We start from the raw sequence: 26786 nt of genomic DNA, 5'->3' as shown, positions 1-26786 counted from the left end.
AGTTCTCACAACGACCCACATCAACAGATTTCAGACCTTTTAAAACTTCTTTCGCAGCCAGCCTCTTCATTCCTTTCGCGCTCATATGTTCAAGTCTATTGTGTCGTAGACTTGAATTTGAAGCACTCTCAGTAACAGCAGCTATGTTCATACACCCTGCAATGATGTATAAGTTTCCAGATTTTGAGCCACGTGCTACCACCGTAGCACCCTTCATAATCTTCCACGAACTCTTCCCTAACTTTGTTGCATAATCTGTGCTGTCCAACTGACCAATAGAGATCAGGTTCTTTTTTAGACAAGGAATATATTTGACATCCTTTAATGTCCACTGATTTCCTGCCGGAGTTTTTATGCAGACATCTCCTTTTTCTTTAATCTCCAAATCTTTGTTGTCGGCAAGATACACCTTCTCGAAATTTCCAGACTTGAAATTCCGGAACAACTCTTTATTTGGAGACGAATCGAACTGTCCACGCTGAGGATTAGAGCATCCCCAATGTCTTCTACTGAATTTAAAGAATCATCATCATCTCCAGATTTGTGATTCTGCTTCCTCTATGGTCTTGTACAACCTGTCCGAAAGTGACCTTTTTCTCAACAATTCCAAAACGTTACGTTTGGTCTGTTTGGAGATTTTTCTCGGTTCTTTGATTTTAATCGCTCATGTTTGTTTGAACTCTTTGATTTACTTCTTCCCCTTCGATCAACACTGAGAGCATTGCCTGATGAATCTCCAGTTTCCCGTTTGCGAATACTTTCGCTGAGAACTACATCTTGAATTTCACCAAACTTCAGTTTATCAGATTCTTAGGAACTGGTGATTGCGGCAACAACAGTATCCCATGACTCGGGTAAGGATGACATCAAAATCAACGCTTTAATTTCATCATCAAAATTAATTTCCGCCGAACTCAGTTGACTTATGATCATATTGAATTCATTTATATGATCAACAACAGTTCCACCTACAAACATCTGTAGATTGAACAATCTCCGCATCAAATACACCTTGTTCATAGCCGATGGTTTTTCATAAATATTTGACAACGCCTTCAATAGATCTGACGTTGTCTTCTCCTTGATAATGTTGAACGCCACGTTTCTGGATAGCCTCAACCGGATCAACCCCAAGGCTTGTCGATCTTTGAGCTTCCACTGTTCCGTGGTCATGGTATCCGACTACACCCCCAACAGAGGTTCGTGAAGATCTTTCTGGTACAGATAATCTTCAATCTGCATCTTCCAGAAACCGAAATCGGATCCATCGAACTTCTCAATTTCAATCTTTGAACTTTCCATCTTCATAGATCGTGGTGAATTTCGCCTAGCTCTGATACCAGTTGTTAGGGTCGCACAACAACGCACACACTCAATCTAGATGAACACAAAGAACAGAATAGAGAAAATGCAAGGAGAACTCTGGCTAAAGAAATTTGTATTGATGACTTCAAGTATGTACATCAAGAGAGAATACAGAGAATAGAAAGTTACATTTTCAAAGCTCTACCGGACGAGATATATATATAGTTTGGTTTACTATATATAGCTTTACCAGATTTAACCATCTATTATATATAACTATTACCAATATATAGCTTTACCGGATATAGCTTTACCAAATATAGTTTTACCAAACATAACAGTTGACCAAGCTATAAATAAGCAGCAGGCTCCATAACCTAACAAACCAAAACCGGCGCAAGTCGCGCCAAGGAGCTCAAACGAATAAGCTTGCCCCTTGCCCCGATCTCGATGTGCAAGGGGCAAAGCATTCTTGTCGTATTATTCACAACGACTCTCGACAACGGATATCTCGGAACTCGCATCGATGAAGAACGTAGCGAAATGCGATACTTGGTGTGAATTGCAGGATCCCGTGAACCACCGAGTCTTTGAACGCAAGTTGCGCCTAGAGCCTTCTGGCCGAGGGCACGTCTGCCTGGGCTTCACGCATCGCTGCCCCCACATACAACACCCACTTAGGTTTGTTGCATTGGCGGGGGCCACATCTTGGCCTCCCGTGTACACCGTCGCACGGATGGCTTAAAATTGAGTCCTCGGCATCTGTTGTCGTGACACTACGGTGGTTGATTCAACCTCGATACCGTGTCTCGATCTCAGCTTGCGTGCCTTCTCTTTTTTAGTGAGGGAGGAATCTTATGTTGACCCTTTGAACATTGTACCCAAAGACAATGCTCTCGACGCAACCCTAGGTCAAGCGGGACTACCCGCTGAGTTTAAGCATATCAATAAGCGGAGGAAAAGAAACTTACAAGGATTTTCTAAGTAACAGCGAGCGAACCGGGAAGAGCCCAACTTGAGAATCGGGTGCCCTCAGCGTTTGAATTGTAGTCTAGAGAAGCGTCCTCAGCGACGGACTGGGCACAAGTCCCCTGGAAGGGGGTGCCAGAGAGGGTGAGAGCCCCGTTGCATTTGGACCTTGTCGCACCACGAGGCGCTGTCAACGAGTCGGGTTGTTTGGGAGTGCAGCCCCAATCGGGCGGTAAATTCTGTCCAAGGCTAAATATGGGCGAGAGACCGATAGCAAACAAGTACCGCAAGGGAAAGATGAAAAGGACTTTGAAAAGAGAGTCAAATAGTGCTTGAAATTGTCGGGAGGGAAGCGGATGGAGGCCGGCGATGTACCCCAGTCGGATGTGGAAAGGTGATAAGCCAGTCCGCCAATCGACTTGAGGCATGGACCGATGCGGATTGAGACGACGGCCAAAGCCCAGGCCTTTGTTACACTTGTGTAGACGTCGTAGTCCCGATCGTGGCTCGCAGCATGCGCCTTTTGGCATGCTTCGGCATCTGCGTGCTCCTGGCATCGGCCTGTGGGCTCCCCATTCGACCCGTCTTGAAACATGGACCAAGAAGTCTGACATGTGTGCGAGTTAACGGGCGAGTAAACCCGTAAGGCGCAAGGAAGCTGACTGGTGGGATCCCTTTGTGGGTTGCACCACCAATCGACCTTGATCTTTTGAGAAGGGTTCGAGTGTGAGCATGCCTGTCGGGACCCGAAAGATGGTGAACTATGCCTGAGCGGGGTTAAGCCAGAGGAAACTCTGCTGGAGGCCCGCAGCGATACTGACGTGCAAATCATTCGTCTGACTTGGGTATAGGGGCGAAAGACTAATCGAACCGTCTAGTAGCTAGTTCCCTCTGAAGTTTCCCTCAAGATAGCTGGAGCCCGCGTGCGAGTTCTATCGGGTAAAGCCAATGATTAGAGGCATCGGGGACGCAACGCCCACGACCTATTCTCAAACTTTAAATAGGTAGGACGACATGACTGCTTTGTTGAGCCATGCCAAGGAATCAAGAGCTCCAAGTGGGCCATTTTTGGTAAGCAGAACTGGCGATGCGGGATGAACTGGAAGTCGAGTAACGGTGCCTAACTGCGCGCTAACCTAGATCCCACAAAGGGTGTTGGTCGATTAAGACAGCAGGACGGTGGTCATGTAACAACTCACCTGCCGAATCAACTAGCCCCGAAAATGGATGGCGCTGAAGCGCGCAACCTATACCCGGTCGTCGGGGCAAGTGCTAGGTTGTGAAGCAGAATGCACCAATTGCTAGATTGTTCACCCACCAATAGGGAACGTGAGCTGGGTTTAGACCATCATGAGACAACTTAGTTTTACCCTACTGATGATAATGTGGCAATAGTAATTCAACCTAGTACGAGAGGAACCGTTGATTCGCACAATTGGTTATCGCGCTTGATTGAAAAGCCAATGGTGCGAAGCTACGTGTGCTGGATTATGACTGAACGCCTCTAAGTTAGAATTCGGGCTAGAAGCGATGCATGCGCCCATCGCTTGATTTCTGACAAGCAATAGGGGCCTTTTGGCCCCCAAAGGCACGTGTCGTTGTCTAAGCCCTTGTGACGGATGAGTCTCAATGGCCGCCTTGTAACGTAATTCCCACTGAGCGATGGGTAGAATCCTTTGTAGACGACTTAAATATGCGATAGGGTATTGTAAGTGGTAGAGTGGTCTTGCTGCCATGATCCACTGAGATTCAGCCCTTCGTCGCTCCGATTCATCCCTCCCCAAACAATAAACAAATTTATTTCTTTGAAGTGTCATGGAGGTTATAAGACAAGTAATGTTAAGTGTTGATGATTGGACATGCTCCAATGCAAGGCCTCTAAAATGCATGCATGAGTTGGGTTGGTATGCGTTTGCGTGTTAATGAGAATGATGCATGGGTGGGAGCATGGCCTGAGCATTCGTGTGCATGCTAAGGCCTATGGGCAAGGTGTGCTCATGGGCGCCAATGTTCGCCCTTGTGTGTGCGCCAATGCTGGTCCTACTCGCCAGTGCTGGCCCTCGGCAAGGTACCGTGCTTGCTGTCGCTTGCGCACGCACGCGTGCCTTGTTGGCCCCATGCACGTGTGCCCTACATGACCTTGAGTGCGTGCGCGCCAAGCCCCATGCCGCACCAACGTCCCTATCATCCTTGCGCACACATCATGCCCACCAACACCTACCTAACGCAAGCACAACTACAAGTCTATGTTCACACCCTTGCCTACATGCCCACTCCAAAGGCACGCCCGCTAGCCACAAAACCCTTGTTGGTTAACCTCTATGAAAAATCAAGACACCCAAAATCCTTGGAGGCTAACCCGCTTAGTCCTCCACACCCGCTCCCCCCGCATGTCACCCGCAAGCGAGCCTCCTTCACCAAGTGCCTCCCACGCCCGATTGTACTCATAACCGCATCAAATGCAAGGGCATAAAAAATGCATGCGTGAGGTGGGTTGGTTTGGGTTTGGGAGTTAATGAGAATGATGCATGGGTGGGAGCATGGCTTGAGCGCTCGTGTGCATGCTAAGGCCTATGGCCAAGGCGTGCTCATGGGCAATAATGCTGGCCCCTGTGCATGCGCCCCATGCTAGCCCAACGTGAGGGCACCCTGCTTACCGCTACATGCGCGCCCTAGTGGCTCCTGAGAGCGTGCGCGTGCCTTGTTGGCCCCATGCGCATAAGCCCTTCATGACCTTGAGTGCGTGTGAGTCAAGCCCCACGCCACACCAACGCCCCTATCACTCTTGTTCGCACGTCATGCCCACCAACACCCACCCAACGCAAGCATAGCTAAAAGTCCATTTTCACACCCTTGTGTACATGCCCACTCCAAGGCACGCATGCTAGCCACAAAACCCTTAGAAGTTAACCTCTATGAAAAATCAAGACACTCAAAACACATAAATAGTGAAAATACATGAACGATTTTATTTTTTTTAATTCCTATATTTTACCGGCTTTGATGCAAGGTCATCTTGAGTGCATGGGTGCGTAGGATTGGTGTGGGTTTGGTTGTCAATGAGAAGGATGCATAGGTTGGACCGTGGGCGCCCAAGTGTGCAAAACCACCGCACATGGCCCTCAACCCAAAAGGCCTCCCAAGGTCCCCACGCGCTCGCCCATCCCCCTCGCATGCGCGCATGCTTGCCCACTCGCTCATGCCAAACCCCATCCTATGCTCGAAACATGCCCTACCAATGTCCCATGCACCCTTACACACTCATAATTCTCACCAACACCCCCCAATGCAAACACACCTACAAGTCCATGTTCACACCCTTGCATACATCCCCCTTGGCACGCATAGCTAGCCACTAAAGTGTTGGATCTTACCTCCATAACAATCATCACACCTAATACCCATGAAATGTGAGTACACATATAAAGCCTTTGTGGTTAGCTTCTACAATAAATCATCACAACTAACATCCGTGGAAAATGAGAACATGTATAAAGCCTTGGACTATAAAAATATCATCACACCCAATACCCGTGAAAAGTGAATGTACATTTATAATGCTTGTATTATTGTGATTTTTTTTTTTTTTTTTTTTTTTAGGAACTAAGAAAATAGTGATACTTGTAAAATTTAATTATTTTTTCTTTTGGTTATCTAAAACAATAAAATGAATAGTTTTGATACTAGAGTAGGTACATTACACCAAGATACCCACCATGAATATGTTATTACACCCATCATCCATTAATTGTGAAAGTACCTATGTAGTGTTGTTTTGTTGTAAATTATTTTATGGGAGTTAACATGAAATAATGATGCCACAATAGTTCAGTTTTTTTTTTTTTTTTTTTTTTTTTTTAATTACAAATTTAACTATTTTTTCCAATTTTTTTATTTTTTAATATTTAAAATTCATTAAAAAAAAATTGGTTGGTGGAAAAATTCTGAAACTTGATTTCGGACTCATTAGAATGTCCCATGAACCTCATTAAGTGTGGGACGTTGTGGCGTTGCCTCCTAGCCTTGGTCAAGCCCTATGGAGACAACAACGTGGTGGTGAGTGCCCTTTGGGCATGCGACATGAGCCTTGTTGGACATCAAATGTTGTTGTGTTGCCTCCTTGTTGGACATCAAATGTTGTTGTGTTGCCTCCAAACCTTGGGTGAACGTGTTGTGTTCCTAACCGAGGTACCACCCACACTTTCCTTCCCCCTTTGTACATGTCAGTTGGACTGCAATTAGTGCATGCCCATGACTCTTTGTTGGGTGGGGATAGACAATGAGATGCCAAGTCGAGCTGAAATGGTGGACTTACCTAGACGATGCTTGCACATGGTAGTTTGACACTCGCTAGTCGATGTTTGCATTTCACTGAGATGAGATGCCTTATGAATTCTCCCTATTCAACATAGAGAAAATTGTTTGATAACGCACGTTTTTTTGGGCTTGGCTTCGTACAAAGATTTTGCACCCCACATTGTAGTTAGTGTGAATAGTTGATCGTTGCTCAAGCTCATTTTAGCATAGGCTTGATGCTCAGGCATCAAATTGTTGGCTCTAACTCCTCCTCGTTGGTATGTCCCAAAGTATTACCTCATGTATTGGTAGCATTGAGTCTTGTGAGTCCCTTCTATCAGCACCCTTCGTTGAATGATGATGAACTTAGAAGCCAGCTTCATGTATCGCTTCAGCCTTTTCATGTCTCATCCCGAAACACACATTGGTTGCTTACACTCTAAGATTTCGTGTATTTGGATGCACGATGTGCTTGAAAAACCCCTCGAACATATTATCTATGTATTGCTTAATGAAGCATAAGAGAATGATGCTTGCTCCCGCATTGCCCCTCCCCTCCCCTCGTAACATAAATATAGTGGTGACAATCGAATGGTGCCAACAACAATTGATCACCATAAGAGACTAGCCAAGACGATGAAGCGTCAGTGTGTTGGATCCGTTTCTCTGAACCGTCTTCAGACATCAATAAAAAAAAATTGAGACAGAGATGTTGACACAGACGACAACACAATTCAACTATCCTCGTTGAATTGTATGCACTTGTAATTTTTTTTAGAGAATACGAGCTTGCTGAATTTTAATGCTTCAACAACTTGTCTTATTAATTGTTGTCTAAATACAACATGTTACACAAATGGATGGCAACATTAAGACCCAAAATAAAATATATTGAAACTTTGTTGAGAAAATGAAACCAACCTCAAAATATGAAAAAGAGGTTTTGTGACATTTTCATAAAAAAAAACGATAAAATAACAACAATAATAATATGATTGGTGACATGCGTTTTGCTTGGGCTCCTTTAATTGGACCCGAATTTTTCGACCTGTTTGCTCATTTTCTACTCTCGGCCCATATTGCAAGCAACATCTGAAATTAGGGTTACAAATTCGTCGCCGCTAATCCCTTGGCCTCCTTCGCCTCCATAAATATCGTCCGACGTTCTTCATTTACCTCACGTTATCTTTTTGATAGAATGCAGTTTGTATGTTGAGGGTTTAATTTTGGTTATTGAAGTTCTTCTGTGAATATTCCAATGAAGAAGCACTCCCAAAATTGATAGGAAGTGCCGTATGACACTCCATACCGCAGCGAGAAGCCGTGGATACGACTGTTGGCTCCCATCAGGCAGTGAACCCCGACGCCGATTCATTTCTACCATGGAGTGGTCGGGTTGTTGGATCATTTTGCTGCTCTGCTCGGGAATTCTCAGCCGTTTTTCGTGATTCTCCTGTGTGGTTGATTTGAAACGGGTCTCTTGAGGATATTGTGATTTTCTTTCTTGTTTTTGTTGTTTCGGTTCGATGCCACGTCGTCGAGAGCTCAATGGCGGTGACCAACGATGCTATGATTGAACCAAAACCAAAATTTTCACATCTTGATAGGAATCTGTTCATCTTTTTGCATAGATTTACAGAGCCGTTTTGTGTGATTACAATTTTTTTTTTAAATAACAAAATCAAGCTCATCAGTAGTTTTTTCCAGATCTGGGACGGTTTTTTTAATTGATTTCAAAAGCCAATGATGATTTGTTCTTTTAGTTGGAATTACCGGCTGAATTTTCTTGATGTCAAATAGACTGCTCTCTGAGGCTTACAAGATTTGTTATGTTCTTATTTTTATTTCATAACATTGATTTTATAGGGACACTAAAATTTGATCCATTTGATCTATTCTTTCAAGGCATCTCCATGAATTGTTTGCCATTTGAATACGCATATTGTTGTTGGTTAGAATTACCTCAGCCAAGAAGGCAAGCAGACCAAGAACTAGTAGCTTCCTAACATGTGTCTGTTCATACATTGGTTGCTCGTTCCTTCTCAACCACAAATACGATAGTATTGTAATAATGGTACATCTTGAAAAAGCCATTTCAAGAATTGGTTTACACCGAGCTCCCAAAACAAGTGGAAATTTGAATACCAGCAGAATATTAGAGCATTTATCAATCGGTGGGATAAGAAACATTGGTGGGATAAGAAACTTTGTTCGCTTGTAAGAAGCATATGGATAGGGGGTAAGGATTAATATCATGAGGTGAAATTCTTGGATTTATGAAAGATTCACAATTGAGAATGCTTTTGCCAACCATGTTTACTTTAATCAATAATTAATGTTGGAGCTCAAAGACATTTAGATACTGTAACCGACTCTTGATTTCTACTGATCTAGAGTTTAGATACCATCATCATAACCTATTCCCTTGGGTAGAATTAAGTCTTTAAAACTACATAAAACATTGAATGTGTCTAAAATTTTGGATGTGTACTCTCCGACTCAGACAAAATTGGATGTGTACTCTCCGACTCAGACAAAATTGGATGTGTACTCTCCGACTCAGACAAAATTGGATGTGTACTCTCCGACTCAGACAAAATTGGATGTGTACTCTCCGACTCAGACAAAATTGGATGTGTACTCTCCGACTCAGACAAAATTGGATGTGTACTCTCCGACTCAGACAAAATTGGATGTGTACTCTCCGACTCAGACAAAATTGGATGTGTACTCTCCGACTCAGACAAAATTGGATGTGTACTCTCCGACTCAGACAAAATTGGATGTGTACTCTCCGACTCAGACAAAATTGGATGTGTACTCTCCGACTCAGACAAAATTGGATGTGTACTCTCCGACTCAGACAAAATTGGATGTGTACTCTCCGACTCAGACAAAATTGGATGTGTACTCTCCGACTCAGACAAAATTGGATGTGTACTCTCCGACTCACACAAAATTGGATGTGTACTCTCCGACTCACACAAAATTGGATGTGTACTCTCCGACTCACACAAAATTGGATGTGTACTCTCCGACTCACACAAAATTGGATGTGTACTCTCCGACTCACACAAAATTGGATGTGTACTCTCCGACTCACACAAAATTGGATGTGTACTCTCCGACTCACACAAAATTGGATGTGTACTCTCCGACTCACACAAAATTGGATGTGTACTCTCCGACTCACACAAAATTGGATGTGTACTCTCCGACTCACACAAAATTGGATGTGTACTCTCCGACTCACACAAAATTGGATGTGTACTCTCCGACTCACACAAAATTGGATGTGTACTCTCCGACTCACACAAAATTGGATGTGTACTCTCCGACTCACACAAAATTGGATGTGTACTCTCCGACTCACACAAAATTGGATGTTTACTCTCCGACTCACACAAAATTGGATGTGTACTCTCCGACTCACACAAAATTGGATGTGTACTCTCCGACTCACACAAAATTGGATGTGTACTCTCCGACTCACACAAAATTGGATGTGTACTCTCCGACTCACACAAAATTGGATGTGTACTACTTCATTAGTGTGAGTGTGGGTCCCTAGGCGGTTTGCACTCCTTGGATCCGGTTTGCACTCCTTGGATCCATCATAATCAAGCTAGTTGTTGTAGCGATTTTTGGAGGTCAGCATACCCCAAAATTTCATGCGCATGACCATTATTATTATCATAGTGTACTCATCATAAATATCCCAATGTATATGAACAAGCAAAATGCATGAAGTCCCTATAGTTTACCTTTAATCATTTTTATGACATAACCCTATACATCGTTTCACACATTACTCTAAGTAATATGCACGCATTAGCCTTCATACATTCATCATAATTAACATTAACTAGGGTTGTGTCTTTGAAAACTTGTCATCATAATGTGATTTAATACATACACATATCATAATATGGAACATCATCATCATACGTCCCGCATCATCTTATTATTATGCATCATTATCATACGACTCACATCATCTTATTATTATGCATCATTATCATACGACTCACATCATCTTATTATTATGCATCATCATCATCATCATCATGTATATCATCACATCAACATATAACATTATCATATAACATCATCACGTCGTTATCTAACATAATCAAGTCATCATATAATATCATCAAATCATCATATAGCATCATCACACCATCATCTAACGTAGGGCCACTGGGCACGTGTCGTCATACATAAGATAATTAGTAAGGTCACTTACTTGGTTGGCTTAAGCCGAAGCTACTACGACTCTTTGATGCTAAATTAACGTTGCTCTCTGAAAGTTAATTCTATAATGACAGCTATTTCGATCGATAGTAAAGTCACTTACTTGGTTGGCTTAAACCGAAGCTACTACGACTCTTTGATGCTAAATTAACGTCGCTCTCTGAAAGTTAATTCTGCCTAAGGAGTTCAACCATCTAAATTAGAGTTCTATTATAGGAGAAAGTTAATTCTGCCTAACAATCATAAATTAGAGTTCTATTATAGGAGAAGTTAATGCTGCCTAAGGAGTTCAACAATCATAAATTAGAGTTCTATCATAGGAAATGGCTCACTAAACTAATTAAGTCTAATTATGCATAAATACTTTAAACCGGACTTCAACTCCAAAATTTAAACTAGTTGGGAGTTCAACAATCATAAATTATAGAGTTCTATTATAGGAAATGACTCACTAAACTAACTAAGCCTAATTATGCTGGACTCCAACTCCAAAATTTAAACTAGCTAAAAGGGAGTCATACTAAGGAATTTAAACTAGCTAAAATGGAGTCATACTAAGCTTAAACGTTTCCAAAAATTAAAAGTAGGAGGAAAGAATCGATTCCAAAAATTAAAAGTAGGAGGAAAGAATCGAGCGTATTAGACCTAAGCCAGATCATCAAAAATGTCAGCCTTGAGACGTCATAAAATGTATTCTCCGACTAGCTTCGAATCGTTAAGGATGCTAAAATGAAGTGAGGGACCTTCTTTTATAGTGGAGGCCAACCCCCACTTCTCAACTTTAGGCAATGTGAGGCAATCCCTTTCTTTTCTTGTTTTTAATTTCAAAATTTTGGGTTATTACATCGTACACATCTAAAAGGAACTTTCGTATTCTTGAAATTTTGTCCTTGAAGTGTCTTATTCTTGGAATTCCGTCCTCAAAGTGTCTTATTCTTGAAATTACTTGAGGTATTTCTCCCTCGTCTAAAAGGAATCGTCCTCAAAGTGTCTTATTCTTGAAATTACTTGAGGTATTTCTCCCTCATCTAGAAAGAACTTACATCATACAAATGAAAACTTTGGGTTAGCTCGAAAGTGTCTTATTCTTGGAATTATTTGGGGTAATTCTCTCTCATCTCGTCCTTCTGTTTTCACAGTTTCTTGATTTTGTAAAAACCATTTTTCGAGTACAGAAGACCAACACTTTCCAGACTAAAATTCTTATTGGTCTTTTCTCGTAACTTGGGTCATGGTCCATCTATAAGGACTCGTAATCTACAACGTGAATCAGGTCATCCAACTTAGGATCGAGGTAAATAATCTCATGTTTCTTTCATAAATATGAGATAGGATGCTTACTTTTTTAATTGCCTTAGTACTCTAATTAATTATCTATTCATAACATCATTAAACTTTACTAACAATCCTATATCATCCTGCACATCTTTATATAAGTCTGAGGCCAGCAATTTCTTTAACTTTCGAAACCTCTTGAATATATTGCCACGTAGGCCAATGCTTTCCTCTTGATAACCAGAGTTATTGCACTCTTAATAACCAGAGTTATTGCACTCTCCAAACAAATGCTAAGGAGTGTGAAATCCTAACTTAATAGTTCATGTGCCTATGGTTCAGTGTACCTCAACTTAGCTAAATTGTCTCATACTCTTCAGAATTGCATGCAAGTTTGAGGTTAAGGTTTTTTTTTTTTTTATTGAAATCAACCATTTGTATTTGTGTTGCTTATAGATAATATTCCGCCTTAATTTAATTAAAACCCTCATGTAATAGCCGCCGCCACCAAAAAAAGAAAAAAAGAAAAAAAAACGACCGTCGAAATTCTCGTGTCCTCAACCAAGACCACGCTCCCTCACTCCCCACACTGCTCCTGCCTACTCAACCTCTAGGAGAGGAAAAAGATAAAGAAACACAAGTTAGAGTGAGAAAAATCGAAGCGTCTTCCGGTGAGCCTAAAACCAATCACCCTGACTTCTGAAACGGCCAACCTCGACGATTGTACGACCACCTAAGATATGTGTTTGCGCATCTCCAATGTCCATTGTCGTCGGTAGCAAGAGATAGATTTAATTTTTAGAAATCTCGTGGATCTATCGATGTAGATGATTATGAGCCACGAAACTCTGTGGAAGAGAAAAGGAGAGGTCAACAAAAAGACAGAGAGAGAAAAGAACCAGAAAAGACATCGAAAACGACCGCGGGGAGGAGAGAGAAAGGAAATTGGAAAATCGCGAAGAAGAAAGGATCCATCAGATTTGGATCCGGGTCGAACTCAAACCACAACCCACTAACTCTGCCCAACCCATGCATCGATCCAAATCTGTGGTCTAAGCCGTTGATGAATCGCGTACGCTTGTAGCAGTCTAATAACCCGAGACCCACACTGAATGTTTGGCCCAATCCACCTACTGCACCTCAAGCTTGCAGCACTCGTGCACCCGCGTCATCTGACCCGAACCCGCGCCTCGATCCGAGAAGAGTACTGTGACGCATTCCTCTCCCTTGGTAACACATGTCATGCCTGCAGAAAAACACCTCTTGGCTAAAAAATGGCTCCCACGGCTCGGTTTCACAAATTCGACACCGACCCCACCCCAGAGATGATTTTGACCCTTATTAAGAGGTCGATATAATGCCTTATTTCACAATTTTAAGTTGAATTTTGTTACAATTGTGAAATACTAACGAAACGTGATGAACGATGTAATAGAAAACAAACTCCTAGGACACTTGAAGCAGCTTTCAAATAATGGGAGCTAAATGTATTAAAAATTTAGGGAGAACGCTGCCTACCAAGTAAGTGGCCTTACTATAGAATAGACTAGGTATTTGCTTGATGTATGACAACACGTGCCTAATGGCACTGACATGTATGCTTTATGCTTTATAATTATGACGTATGACCTATGACCTATGACCTATGATATATTGTGATATGTATGAATTATATGATGTTGTGTGATGATGTTTGATGATGTGTTATGATTATTATGACGCGTTTCAATAGCGTTATGATGATGATGCATGATCTTATTATCTTAATATGACATTATTTTCTATATTAAGTTGAGATATATGTTGTGAATGCCATATTGCATTATGTCAATAACTCGATCTAGGACACAACCCTACAAAAAAATTATTTATGATGTTAAGATGGAAAGCTAATGCACATATATTACTATTAGTAATATAAGAATGAAAGTAGGGTTGTGTCATAAAGACGTTTAAAGACGAGAAACATAAGAACCTCATGCATTTCTGTATGTACATAAACATCAGGATATTTTCCTTTTCATGATGATGAATATGGATGCGTACGCTATGATGATGGGCCTAGGAGGGTGCGAATCGCCCGAGGATTCACGCCTTGCACATGTGGGTCGTGTGTAGGGAAGTACTACCCACATGTGGGTCCTAGAGCATTATTGCATGTGTTTGCATCTTTTTCACGACCCTTATAGTGAGGTCACATACTGAGTATTCTTTAAAATACTTAGGTCGTGTGCTAGATCATTTTTTAGGTAAAGGCAAGGCGCACATGTACAGTTGATGACAACATCATCAGAGACCATGACACGTGCATAGGCTAGAAACATATTTAATTTCCTAGACTTATGTTAGAATAGGTTGTTATGCATTTCACTTATTTCATTATCATTTTCAATTTCATTTCTGAATTATGTTTTGAACACTAAGACCATGGTGGTATTTTCATTGATATAGTATTTTTATGTTTGAAATTTATTACTTAAATGATGAAGTTTTAAGAGTTATATTCAGCATATGAGCTTAAACTAAGATGATCTAACGACGCTGAAATCTAGGGTCATTACACCTTCTCTCCCTCTCTCTCTATTTATATATCTCGTAAAAGTGTCCCCTTATGACCATGCACCCAATAACTTAAGTCTTAGATATACTTAAACTTAGAGTCTTAAGGGCATACTTATTTGGTCTTGGTAGGATGTCTTCTTGAGTTGGGCCATAGAGAAATCTTGGGCTCTGATACCACTCTGTAAGGACCGGGCTAACTCCCTCACTCCAAACCGACTATAAATTTTTGCAAAATAAAACAAACAGTATTTAAAATAAAATAGTGTTTATACCTGAATAATTAAAGCTAGACAGAAGAGTTCACAAAAAAATAATAAACAAACACAAAATATTTTAAAACAAAAGGGTTGTCACCGTCAAATATTGTTTAATCAGAAAGAAAAAAAAAAAAAAAACTCAGTGGTACGAAATTCGGCAGGTCGCTGAATCACGTCTCTCAACCCCCACAACTCGTAGTTAACCCACAACCTCGAAACCTCAAATCCTACTTCAAAACCAAACAAATCAACCAGGAAAACACTCAGTGGCCTTGGTACATCCACCCAGAGCAGATCTACGTCGTGGTTGTCACCGTCGTTGTTGGAGGAGGAAGAACCCAAAAGTTAGAATTTGAAGGAAACGAGATCCGCCTTCCCTGACGTCCATCAACCATGAAATTTCGTGGGAGAGAGGAGAAGAAGCAAGCAAAGAGGAAGAGGAAGAAAAAGGAGAGAGAAATGTCCCCCAGAAAATCGCGTAGGAAGTCGGGTAAGGAAGAAGAGATCTGATGAATCCGGGTCGGGTCTATCCGTGACCCGAGGCCCAAGAACCCCCTCGGCTCAGCCCAACGTCAAACAGCCCAGACCCGAGGCCCAAACAAATCTCGGTCCAACCCCCTCTGCAACCCACGTGAGACCCACTAACCAAACCCGAACCGTGACCCGCGCCCGCACCCGCTCTACAAACCTGAGAACTCGAGACCAAACCCACCTGCAAACCCGAGGCCCAAGTCTCCTCGGCCCAGTAGCCCACCAACTCGCCTACGGCCCAGACCGCGAATCGAAGCACAGTAAATCGGCTTGCACGCGACTCGAACGTGACCCGAACTGGGACTCAACCCACGCCTCGACCCGACGACACTATGCCACGTGGCTCGCCCTACTGTCGCCACGTGGCACACAGCAGCGTGGGTAGCCCCTCGGCTAGGCTCGAGTTGGCTACGCGTGGCAACTCCAGTGGCTTCCGGCGATGCTCCGACGGCTCCTCAGCTTATTTGGCTCGACTTCTCCAATTTTGGCCTGACTTTTACCGTTTCAACCCTCCCAAACCTATTTCTAGTTCAATTAAGGTAATTGAGGCCATTTTAGAGCCGTATTTCACATTGTTAGTTTGATTATTAATTAAAATGTGAAATACTAACGAAGGGTGACAAACGATGCCATAGGAAGCAAACCCCGACAACCTTTGGAGCAACTCTTGAGAACCGGGAGCTTACATTAAATTAACTTATGAAGTACTTCGGCTAAGGTCAACCAAGCAAGTGGCCTTACTCTAGGATAGGTTAGAAATTGTATGAGTTATGATGATGTAGGCGCTGTATCATATGATGTCATATACTAGTATATGATCATGTATGAGTATATGATGATGTATGAGTTGTATTGTATGATGTTGTATACTAGTATATGATGATGTATGAGTTATAATGATTCATGAGTTATGATGCTTGATGATGTGCGTAATATATATATTTCGATGAATTACTTGATATACTTGAGGCACTTTATGGCAATATTATGAGTATGAAGATTGCATGACGTTTAACTTAATAGGATGATGTTTTCCATATTGAGCATGCTATATGATGATGAGTGTCATATTGTATCATGTCGTTAGATCGACATAGAACACAACTTCATCATGGTATTTTGTAGCTCATTGAACTCTTCTCCACGTTCCTCCTTGTGCACAACAAAGCTACCATGGCTACCAACCGGTCTTGAGCTGCTCATTTGAGCAACATTTTCTTATAGCGAGTCCACTCTAAAAATCAGTTCTATGATCGGCAACTCATCAAGGCAGTTACCCATTGCGTTGATTCCCTCGACTTCTTTGTTCAATTCTATCACTTGTGCTTCTAGAAAGCAGACAATATTAGAGACTTCTTAAAGGAACAACATTTCCTCCTGTATCAAGGTAAGACAATCGACTTGTGATTTGGGTGTCTATTTTGTCATCGACATTGTTTCGGTCTTAATGCGTCAAGGAGCTAACAAAGCTCTAATTCCACTTGTCACAATCGCATTTTTCTTGCCAATGGACTTTTGCGATTGTGCGGCGATTACTTCCCAACCGCAAGTGAGTCAAGTCAATTTTTATTTGTATCACCCACAGTCGGGTAACGTATGCTTAAGCTTTTGATCTCAATTGAGAAGAAGGTTTTAGAAAATGAGGACAGAAAGATATTTATTATGAATATCCATAAGATCTCCTAAATGATATATTTGTTTTCAATTTTTCAAAATAAATTAAATACTCTCGTAACAAAATTATTGATCCAAAAATAAGAACTTGAAATGCATTTGTTAGAGCAAACTCCACAACTAATACTTAGATCGCAAGTACAAGCTTTTTGTATTACATGCCTTATTGTCCCTCAAACCCTAAATCATTTGATTTTCCATTGAATATGGATTGTTATCTGTTTTTAATTATGAATATCTTATAAATTTTTTATTTGAGAAGTGAAATTAATTGAATATAAAATTGAAAGAATAATAAGGAATTAATAGAGAAAACCAAAAATTAAAATTTAATTTCGTATTCCTTAAATTCTTTATCATTATTTTATTTGATTTTGTCCATAAATAAACCAATCACATCCATTGCTACCATAACTATCCCACTCATACATTCATGCCAACACTCTACTTATGTAATCTATTATTATCCCATCATTTTCATGAAATTTAATTCATCTACTAATTTTAACTAAAAAAAATTCTCACACCTCACTCATTCGAATACTATCAAATTTTAATTTAATTAATTGCACGAAATACTGATGTAGTGGGATTGTTGGGATTGTTACAACCTCTAACAGATGGTTTGAAATTAATGATATAATTTTGATAAAACTTAACAAAAGAAATTAGAAAAAAAAGAGGTTGAATATTAAATTTTAAAATCATATGAATTGTAATTTGAAGAATTTATGCCCTACTACTCATATACTGCAAATCCTCTCAACTTTATAAAATATAAAAATTGATAATTGAAGTATAATAAGAGATTAAAACAAATTACATCTCAAAATGAAAATAGCCCATCCAAACCCTAACTTTCATTTATAATATAATAATAAGAAATTAATAGAGAAAAACATAAAATCAAAGGTGGAGAGTGGAGCCACTAATCTTGTGATAGTCAAAGGAAGACAATTCACTTAGCTTTCCGAATTTGGTCTCATAGTACTGGACAAGCTCCAACCTAGGAGGAAACAAAAAAAAAAAAAAAAAAAAAAACATTTGAAATTGAATATAATAAGAAAACATGAAATGAGGTTAAAAAAGTGATTTATGGAGGGTACCAATAAGCCAAGCATTGATAAGGAGCATAGGTGTCGTAAATTTGCTTCACATCTTCCCCAACTGTCTTCTTGGTGCAATATTGGATTCCATGTACTTGTTTTAAGTGCCTTATGGTTTCAGTATCAATTGGGAGTTGGTGGTAAAATCCAAGGCACATGAATATATTGGCTGTCGCAAAAGGACCAAACCCTTTGATTTTAGGGAATGCATCCGGAGAGGACACTGGTTTTTCTAATGATTGGAGGTTAATTCTCCCACTCTCAACACTTTGAGCAAATTTAACCACGTAATTAGCTCTATAACCAAGGCAATGGTTCTTCAACGCTTCAACTCCCATCCTACAAACCTCCCTTGCATTTGGAAAATTGCCTCTTTCATTATTCCCTTTCCTTTTCCTCTTCTTACTTTCCCTCATTTTGGCTTGTAGCTCGCATAGCTTCTCCGCCATTTCCAGCGTCCTTCTCCACCTAATCATGGGTTTATAATTAAGAAACACAAAACATTATCGAATCAAATCAAATATGGCTACTTACGAGGTATTGCACATAAGGATGGACTTGACCACATCTTCGAACAGAGATGGAGATCGAAAAATCCGACCAAATCCGATCTGTTTGGCTGTGGGGTGTAGGTTTTGAAATCTTCTAATCTCATCTTCATCTTTCTCTGTAAGTCGCAACATCCGAGCCACTTGATCCTACAAAAGACAGACCCATCAAGAATGTGGAGAAAGGGATAAAAGAGGAAGGTCGGAAATTACCAATATAGCCACTTCATCTTTAGGAGGGAGGGAGCGAGGAGAGTGGATTTGAAGGGTAAGTAGAGAAGAAGAAGATTGGTTGATAGAGACCAAAAGGGAAGTGTCTGAATTGGAGAGACGAAGTGGACGTTGGAGTGTCTTGGAAGAAGGAATCCATAGGTTTGGAGCCATCATAAACGCACCATGGTTACACACAGCTTTCTCAAGGTTGAAATCACTCACTCTAACTCCTAATTTCAATTCAATCATTTTCATCTTTCTCTCTACCTCTTCCCACCTTCCGACCATAATATAATTTTTTTTTAGTTTTTGATTTTGTCCATAAATAAACCAATCACATCCATTGATACCATAATTAACCCTTTCACACATTCATGGGAAGACTCTACTTTGGAATCTATTATTATCCCTCCATTTCATTCTTTCTTTGTAAGGGATGATTATACTTTTTTTTTTTTTTTTTTTTTAGTACTAATTCACACTCAAACTCATACCATCTCTATAGTTTTGGTCAAATTTATAACAAAATCGGGCAAGATTACAAATTCTATATATTGCTAATCCTGCATATGGGATGTTCAAACAAACTTTTTTTTTCTTATATATTATTGTTTTTTTAGGAATGAATTCAAATGAGTACACGTAGTAGGAATTTGTCCAAAAAATTTAAATAGAATAGATATAACGATCCTATTTTTATTCGCCTTTTGTCTTTGTATTCGTAGTCCTGGTCCGAAATTTAGAACTTTAAAAATTAGGTCTTGATAGGAATTTTTTTATGTTTGATGAGTTTTAATAATTAGCTTAAAAGTTGAGTTAGGGCATAAACAAAAGATTTTGATTGGAATAATAATTAAAAGTGTGATGTCCCACCATAATTGGGGAGGAGAACAAACAACCATTTATAACGGTGTGGAAACCTTCCCCTAGCAAACGCGTTTTAAAGCCTTGAGGGGAAGCTCGAAAAGGAAAGCCCAAAAAGGACAATATCTGCTAGCGGTGGATCTGGGTCGTTACAAATGGTATCAGAGCCAGACACCGGATGATGTGCCAGCCTTCTCGTTGTTCTTCGAAGGGGGTAGACACGAGGCGGTGTGCCGGTAAGGACGCTGGGCCCCGAAGGGGGTGGAGTTGGGGGCGGTCCTACATCGATTCACATCGATTGGAAGAAGGAAAGAGTGCCAGCAAGGACTTAATGGAGATTAGAGGATTTAATTGAGCAATCAAAACAGTAATCCCAAATTAATAAAGTTTGCATAACAGTGATAAGAAAGAATACAAGGGTTTTGGATATAATTTTATAGAAGAAAAATCAAGGAAAGAACTTCACCAACGCCCTATTATAATGATCATACTTCAGCCTTTCCATGTTCTTGGCAAGTTTGGCTTGCTTGTACTCGAATCTGCTTCTACAAAGTTGGACCTCCCCAAATTTCCTCTTCATGCTTCTCACTCTCTCACTCTCCAACAACTCAACATCCACTCCTTCATGGAAAAGGAAGCCATCAAATTCTTCGCACATTAAATCATTGGACACCTCAAACTTCGAACATACCATACTGCCCCAAATTTTGGTGGACAGTTCAAATAGTGTTTGGAGGTGAGGAGTGTTGTGGGTATTGTGTTCAAATTTGGATGAATTCTCCATGAACTTCTTCTTTAGACGACAAATCTTATCTGAAACTTGAGATTGCTTCACACAGCTACGGATGAGTCGAGGCTTTATGAATTCATAAAATCCACCAATGTCGGATTTGGCTTTTATTCCTTGATACTCGTAATACCCACTTACCAAACTAATCTCATCTTCTTCACTCCATAGCGTTGGAAACTTGGTTCCACTCTCATTCTTTGTTTCTTTCATCTCTTCTTCGCCATCTTCTTCATTGGGACACTCCACCTCCTCCTCTTGCATAACTCACTTCCCCCACAAAAAATTAGGGCAAAAGAGAGAATTGTGCTCACTTTTGTTATTCTGCATGCATACATACACACACATATATGTATAGAATTTTTTGAATAATAGATTCCATAAGTAGAGGGTTGACATGAATTATGAATGGGTAATTAAGTTTGGATTTTTTAATATACTTTCCTTGTTTAAATATTATCTTAAGCATGTTGTTTAAGAAAAATAAAATTTCCATATAAATATAATGAATTATCATTTGTGTATGTGAATTTGATTGGTATGCGTTTTGGTTTTTGGTTGTAGTCTTCCAAAGTGTTTGTTTATGGCTTCTAAACGCCATTCAAGAACGTTGAATTCTTATTCAAGTGAAGACAATTCAGATTCAGAGTACAAAATAGAAGAAGAAAGTAGCGAAGAATCAGAGGATCAATCAAAGAGCAACAACAATAGCAGCAAAAAGAGAATAAAAAGGAGAGTATTGGAGTGGGAAGAAGAAGATGAAATCATTGTGTTGCAACAACTCTACCAATTCGGAGGAAGCAATCCTTCATATTCAAAGCCCTTCTACGAGTTCGTGAAGAAGAGATTAAACAACAATCAAGTGTCGATGAATCAAATGAGTAACAAAATCGACCGATTCAAAAAGGAATATCTAAAGAACGAATGTCGAAAGAAAGTGAATGGTTTGAAATTCTCGGAGTATCATGAATTTGAAGTGTTTATGTTGTCAAGGAGAATATGGGGAGGTAAGAGAAGCAAAAGCAATGGAGGTAGGATGAAGTATGCAAAAGGATTCTTGGAGTATCTCGAACAAATGGATATCGATATCGATTGTTTAACGCCTTCGTGTTTGGAACATTTTAAGAAAGAGTGGGAAGTTCAGTTGCTTATGTACATTGAGCTTTTGTGTAAGGAGTCCAAGTTTGATGCTAAGCTTATGGAATTGTTGTTTACAAAGTCTTCACACCATAATTAAATTTTTATTTCCCTCTCGTGTAGCTCTTAAGTTAGATTAGGGCGTTCTAATTCTTTTGAAATTTTTGTTATTATCATCCATGTTACATTTATTTTAAATGAATTTTAGGAACGATTAAGTCCACGAATGTCTTCTACTTGTACTCATTTGAATTTATGTCTAAGAAAAATATTAATATAGAATTTATTTTGGCCGTTAAAAATTTGACATTAGCGTGATATTAATAATAATAATAAAGAAAAGAATTATAATTTTATTCCTTAAAAAGAAAGAATGAAATGAATGTATAATAATAGAATCCATAAGTAGAGCATTGGCATGAATGTATGAATGGGTTAATTATGGTAGCAATGGATGTGATTGGTTTATTTATGGACAAAATCAAATAATAATAAAGAATTTAAGGAATACGAAATTAAAATTTGATGTTATGTTTTCTCTATTAATTCCTTATTATTCTTTCAATTTTATATTCAATTAATTTCACTTCTCAAATAAAAAAAGTAATAAGATATTTATTTGATTTGATGGCATGTAAATACAAACTATTTATATTATAAAGTTCAGATACGATCAAAGTTTTTTTTTTTTTTTTTTTCTTCTTCTTCTTTCATTAAGCTCATTCAAAGGTTGAAACATACCAAGAAAAATGAAACTGTGCCAACCGCCCAACCCATTGGAAACAGTCTCTGCTAGCCGCCGTCATCCATATATGTGCGTCTTGCCTCTACTGAAAAATGATGTGACAAACAGCCTTAGTATTTCGAAGAATTCAGTAAGTGAGCCCACTGTAGGGGGTCATGCAAATGCAAACACATACAATCATGCCCTTGGGACCTATCTCTATCTCATCTAGGAGTGGCTTCCAGTTCAGAATACTATGGATGTATAGTACTTCCCTACACACGACCCACATGTGTGAATGTGGATCCCTAGGCGACTTTGTAATAACTCGTACCGCTGGCATTAAATGAAGAAAAGCCCGCTGTACTAATTAAAAAAAAAAAAAAAAAAGAATATGACAAGACAGAAAATGAGGCAGAAATATGAAAAGGAAAGTGTGTAGGTCTACCACCTACCCAAAAATCTTCTCTTTAAATCTTGTTGAAGCTGTTTTTGAAATAAGAAGAAAAAAAAAAAAAAAAAAAAGAAAAGGGAACATTGGTAAGAGTCGTAGAAGCTGAAGAAGGAAAGGAAGGTCGCTAGAAGGAAGGAGCTGAGCGTTGGATTTAACGAACCGTTGGACCCGACCCGACCCAATTAGCAGATTCTGATTCACTACCCAAAACTAGGCTCGAAGGTATGCATGACCCTTGGTTCCGAGGCCAATGCTCGTATATTTGGACTATTTTTAACTCGAATCCTACTCAACTTCTATAGTTTTGATATAGTTTCTCAATGTAGGACCTAATTGTAGATCTTTGAACGAATTGGAAATTTGTTGAAGACCCGAAACAAGCTCGAAAAGTCTACAACAAGTAAGTAACCGCATGGAGCAAGTTCTAAGAAATGCTTGTAGGAGTCGGTTTGGATTATGGGCAAATGATCTAGTATTATACTTAGGAGTTTGGTTAACATTAGTTTCATTTATGGTACTTCGATAATGTGAGTGTTTATACCTTGATTATAGTTAGGGTTATATAGCTTCCGCATGCATTATTGTGAATTTCTCTGATAAGCGTTTGGGTTTATGTGTTTCCAAGGAAGTCGAGATAGATTGTTATTTCTTGATTTGCATGATAATTACGATGTGAGCCTTGATATTTTGTGCTGTTTTGTTTTGGGGTGTGGATAGCCCCTTTATTGCCCATGTGTGAATTGGACTATTTTGCTATGTGCTAGATAGCGTGAATTATGAATTTCGTAGACTATGGGTTACCGTCTTTTAGTTGTCATCTATTGTAGATATGGATGACCTTAGTAAGTATCATACTATAGTACCACGTCAGGGGTGCCTAGTGGGGAGACCCATGGCCTTTTACTGATCTAAACCCGACCGGGGTGTAAGACAGGTAGTTTACTGACCCAGCCCGGCGGGGCGTAGTGACAGGTAGTTACTGATTCTCAGGAACAGGTAGTTAAGGCCAGACACCACTAGGGAAAATCCACTGATTTAAGCTCAATAGATAGTTAGGTATGGAAGAAAATCCATATCAATGAGAATCCATGGGGTCTTCTTTTGAGACCATAGTAGTCTTTGCTAGAGATAGATTCGAGCATATAGTCAAAGTTTCCGTGTATAGGATTAAGTCCGATAAGAGCCTACAAGTAGGTTGCTTACTGAGTATTTTTATACTCATCCCATGTTGTTGCTATTTTTCAGGTGCTAAGTAGACCAATGTCAAGGCGGGAATGTGTGGAGCCGTGCGGCTACAGTGGAGACCCTTAGATCGAGTCCTCTTTGTCCATGTCGTTTTAATGTCATTTTGATGTTTATTTTGGGAAAACTTATGCTATTTTGTAACTGTTTTTCTTTTGTTGTGTTCCCGCGGATCCCGTTATGTTTTGGAACTATTTGGATTTTTAATGCTTATCAAATAACATCAATTTTATTGTGTCTCCTGTTTTATCAAATGAAAATGTTGTAAGGCTTTTTATCCTAGAGTCCACGTAGCGATTCGTGATTCGATGTGTCGAAGAACGGTCGTTACAGACTCGCACACCCCCTGGACCCTCTCTTGTCAAGCTAGCTATATGTAGCGACGTCCGAAGGTCAGCGGAACTCCTAGTGTCATGCTCCCCATGATCATCCTGCTCATCATACTGTGCACATATGTACTCATCATCTCTCGGGGAAGTAGTCCTATGCTTATGCACATACAACATGCATGAGATCCCTTTAATTCCTATCTTAACATCTCTTCTGACGAACCCTCTAGTCTCATCTCTTTGTTATATTAAGTAACACATGTTCGTTGGATATTTATATTAATATCATTTTCATGCTCTTAAGTTTGTATCCTATATCAGTCTATCAACATAATGCAATATGGCACTCATCATCATATGGCATGCTTAATATAGAAAACATCAACATATTAAGTCAAATGTCATGCAATCATTATACTCATCATATCGTCATAAATTGCATTAAGCATATCAAGTACGTCATACATCGAAATATATATATTACGCACATCATCATGCATCATAACTCATCATCATCATAACTCATACATCATATGTACTAGTATACGACATTATACAAGTATTTTTATACTCACTCCTTTTCCCTTTATTTTTCAGGTATTCACAGGTTGTCCATGGAGGTGGAGGAGTATTCGAAAACTGTGCGGTTACAGAGGGGGTCGTTCTAGAGCATTAGTTCATTTTTACATTTTGGAGTCTTGTTGACTTGTATTTCAAACTCGTTTCCCATTTTTTAATATTTTCAACGTTGGGTTTAATTTTGTATTTAATCTTAGTATTGTTGGCCTTCTATTCTAATTTAAATTTATCAAATATTTTATGTTTTATTTTATTTATATATCTTTTCGATCTCCCCCCATTTAATTATCCTCTTTTACTTATAAATGTAATGAATTGACCCCACATTCAATATAAGAGCTACATAATTATTTTATTTTCTAATTATGCCTCTTATCTTTTTGACTTTAGGATTATAGGATTATGAAGTATGGTAAATTTAGTTATCGGATGCGGCGTCAATTCATTCATGTAATTCTTATAACTCAAGTGTCACACGTCGACAAACTCTTACCTTACTTTGTCCTTGAACCATCGTACTATTTCATTTTGATACCATATATAATGCCTCAAGCCAAAGATTTAAAATTCAAATTTAACTCGGGATGACTTTAGGTGAAGAAAGTGATGGTTTAAAGAACCCTCACCAAAGAGGTTTTGATAAGTTGATTGGTGAGAATTTAAAAGGAGATTAGTAATATTGTTTTGGGGGTTTTCTTCATTGAGAAATAGGCTACCTAATTGTTGTCTCAATTTGAGAGAAGAACCACCCTAAGTCGTGGTTGGAGTTCTCCCAAGGTGAGGTGAGTTTTTAAGATTTTGTTTTTTTAGGTCGATTAAGTTCATTTTTCTATGTTTTTGAGCTGATTACAACTCTATTAATATTAAATATGACTTTATGGCATAATTGAGATATCTTGGAGAACTTTAAAAGAAAAAAACCCTAGTTTCAGCAAAGTAAGTACCTAACTAGATTTCCTATTTGAGCTTTGTCTTTGTAGGAAACACATGATTATGATTAAGATAAGTAAGTAGCTAACTAGATTTCCTATTTGCCAGTTACGGGCAAACTTCGAGGTAGAAGCTCTCAACAAATCTACTAAAATCTTATTCAACAGTTCAGTCGGTTCATTAGTTTGAGGGTGAAACGCTTTGATGAACCTACACTAAGTACCCAGTGCCCTCTATAAATTCTTTCAAAATTTTGAGGTGAAACAGATATCTCAATCTGACACTATTGATACGAGCATGTCATGCAGCCTCATTATCTCCTCTAGATATAATCAATCCCACTTATTCACTAAGTACGTCATCTTGCTAGGTATGAAGTGCGTTGACTTAGTTAGTCTATCAATAATAACCCAAATTACTGTGAAGCCCTTCCTCGTTGTAGGTAATTATGAAATGAAGTTCATCGCCACATCTTCCCACTTCCATTGTGGAGTACTCTGAGGTTGCAATAATCCCGAAGACTTCTGTCTCAGCGCCTTTACCTGCTGAAGGGTCAGACACTTGGTCACATACTTTCCCACATCCCTCTTCATATTGGGCCACCAGTAGCATGTTTTCAGATCTTGGTTGTAACGCCCCGTTAGGTTTAATATATATATATATATATATATATATATATATATATAAAACAAAATAAAGAAAAGAAAAAAAAAAAAAAAAACTGACCACCTCTCCTCTAATCTCTCCCCT

At 39.4% G+C, this 26786-nt stretch overlaps 1 protein-coding gene, 4 non-coding genes and 1 pseudogene across 5 annotated transcripts; 5 read left to right on the top strand and 1 right to left on the bottom strand.

Moving 5' to 3' along the window:
- Nucleotides 1-1796: 1796 nt before the first annotated feature.
- LOC147791638 (5.8S ribosomal RNA) lies at nt 1797-1952 on the top strand. The gene has a single exon (XR_015421823.1). It is a non-coding gene; the product is annotated as a 5.8S ribosomal RNA (ribosomal RNA).
- Nucleotides 1953-2207: 255 nt separating this feature from the next.
- Nucleotides 2208-4048, top strand: LOC147791637 (25S ribosomal RNA; annotated as a pseudogene).
- A 3775-nt stretch (nt 4049-7823) lies between these two features.
- On the top strand, nt 7824-7891 carry LOC111784770 (small nucleolar RNA U49). The gene has a single exon (XR_002813588.1). It is a non-coding gene; the product is annotated as a small nucleolar RNA U49 (small nucleolar RNA).
- A 199-nt stretch (nt 7892-8090) lies between these two features.
- Nucleotides 8091-8232, top strand: LOC111784769 (small nucleolar RNA snoR2/U65). Its single transcript, XR_002813587.1, has one exon. It is a non-coding gene; the product is annotated as a small nucleolar RNA snoR2/U65 (small nucleolar RNA).
- Nucleotides 8233-8307: 75 nt separating this feature from the next.
- On the top strand, nt 8308-8390 carry LOC111784768 (small nucleolar RNA snoR77Y). Its single transcript, XR_002813586.2, has one exon. It is a non-coding gene; the product is annotated as a small nucleolar RNA snoR77Y (small nucleolar RNA).
- Nucleotides 8391-18029: 9639 nt separating this feature from the next.
- LOC111784765 (uncharacterized) lies at nt 18030-19278 on the bottom strand. Its single transcript, XM_023665375.2, has 4 exons — nt 18991-19278; nt 18764-18927; nt 18230-18697; nt 18030-18129 (listed from the first exon to the last, which is right to left on the bottom strand). The coding sequence occupies exons 1-4, from the start codon at nt 19276-19278 to the stop codon at nt 18030-18032; spliced, it is 1020 nt and encodes a 339-aa protein (XP_023521143.2).
- Nucleotides 19279-26786: the final 7508 nt, after the last annotated feature.

This window comes from Cucurbita pepo, chromosome 7 (genome assembly GCF_057944985.1).
Source record: "Cucurbita pepo subsp. pepo isolate OVF chromosome 7, ASM5794498v1, whole genome shotgun sequence".
Classification (NCBI taxonomy): Eukaryota; Viridiplantae; Streptophyta; class Magnoliopsida; order Cucurbitales; family Cucurbitaceae; genus Cucurbita; species Cucurbita pepo.
Note: the sequence above shows the minus strand (reverse complement) of the source record. Positions and strands in the feature narration are given on the sequence as shown.

Coding starts and splice junctions, on each gene's coding strand:
- LOC111784765 (XM_023665375.2), bottom strand. CDS start 19,278: ATGGTCGGAAGGTGGGAAGAGGTAGAGAGAAAGATGAAAATGATTGAA. Junction 18,928..18,990: donor AAGATGAAGTGGCTATATTG/GTAATTTCCGAC, acceptor TGTCTTTTGTAG/GATCAAGTGGCTCGGATGTT. Junction 18,130..18,229: donor TATCAATGCTTGGCTTATTG/GTACCCTCCATA, acceptor GTTTCCTCCTAG/GTTGGAGCTTGTCCAGTACT.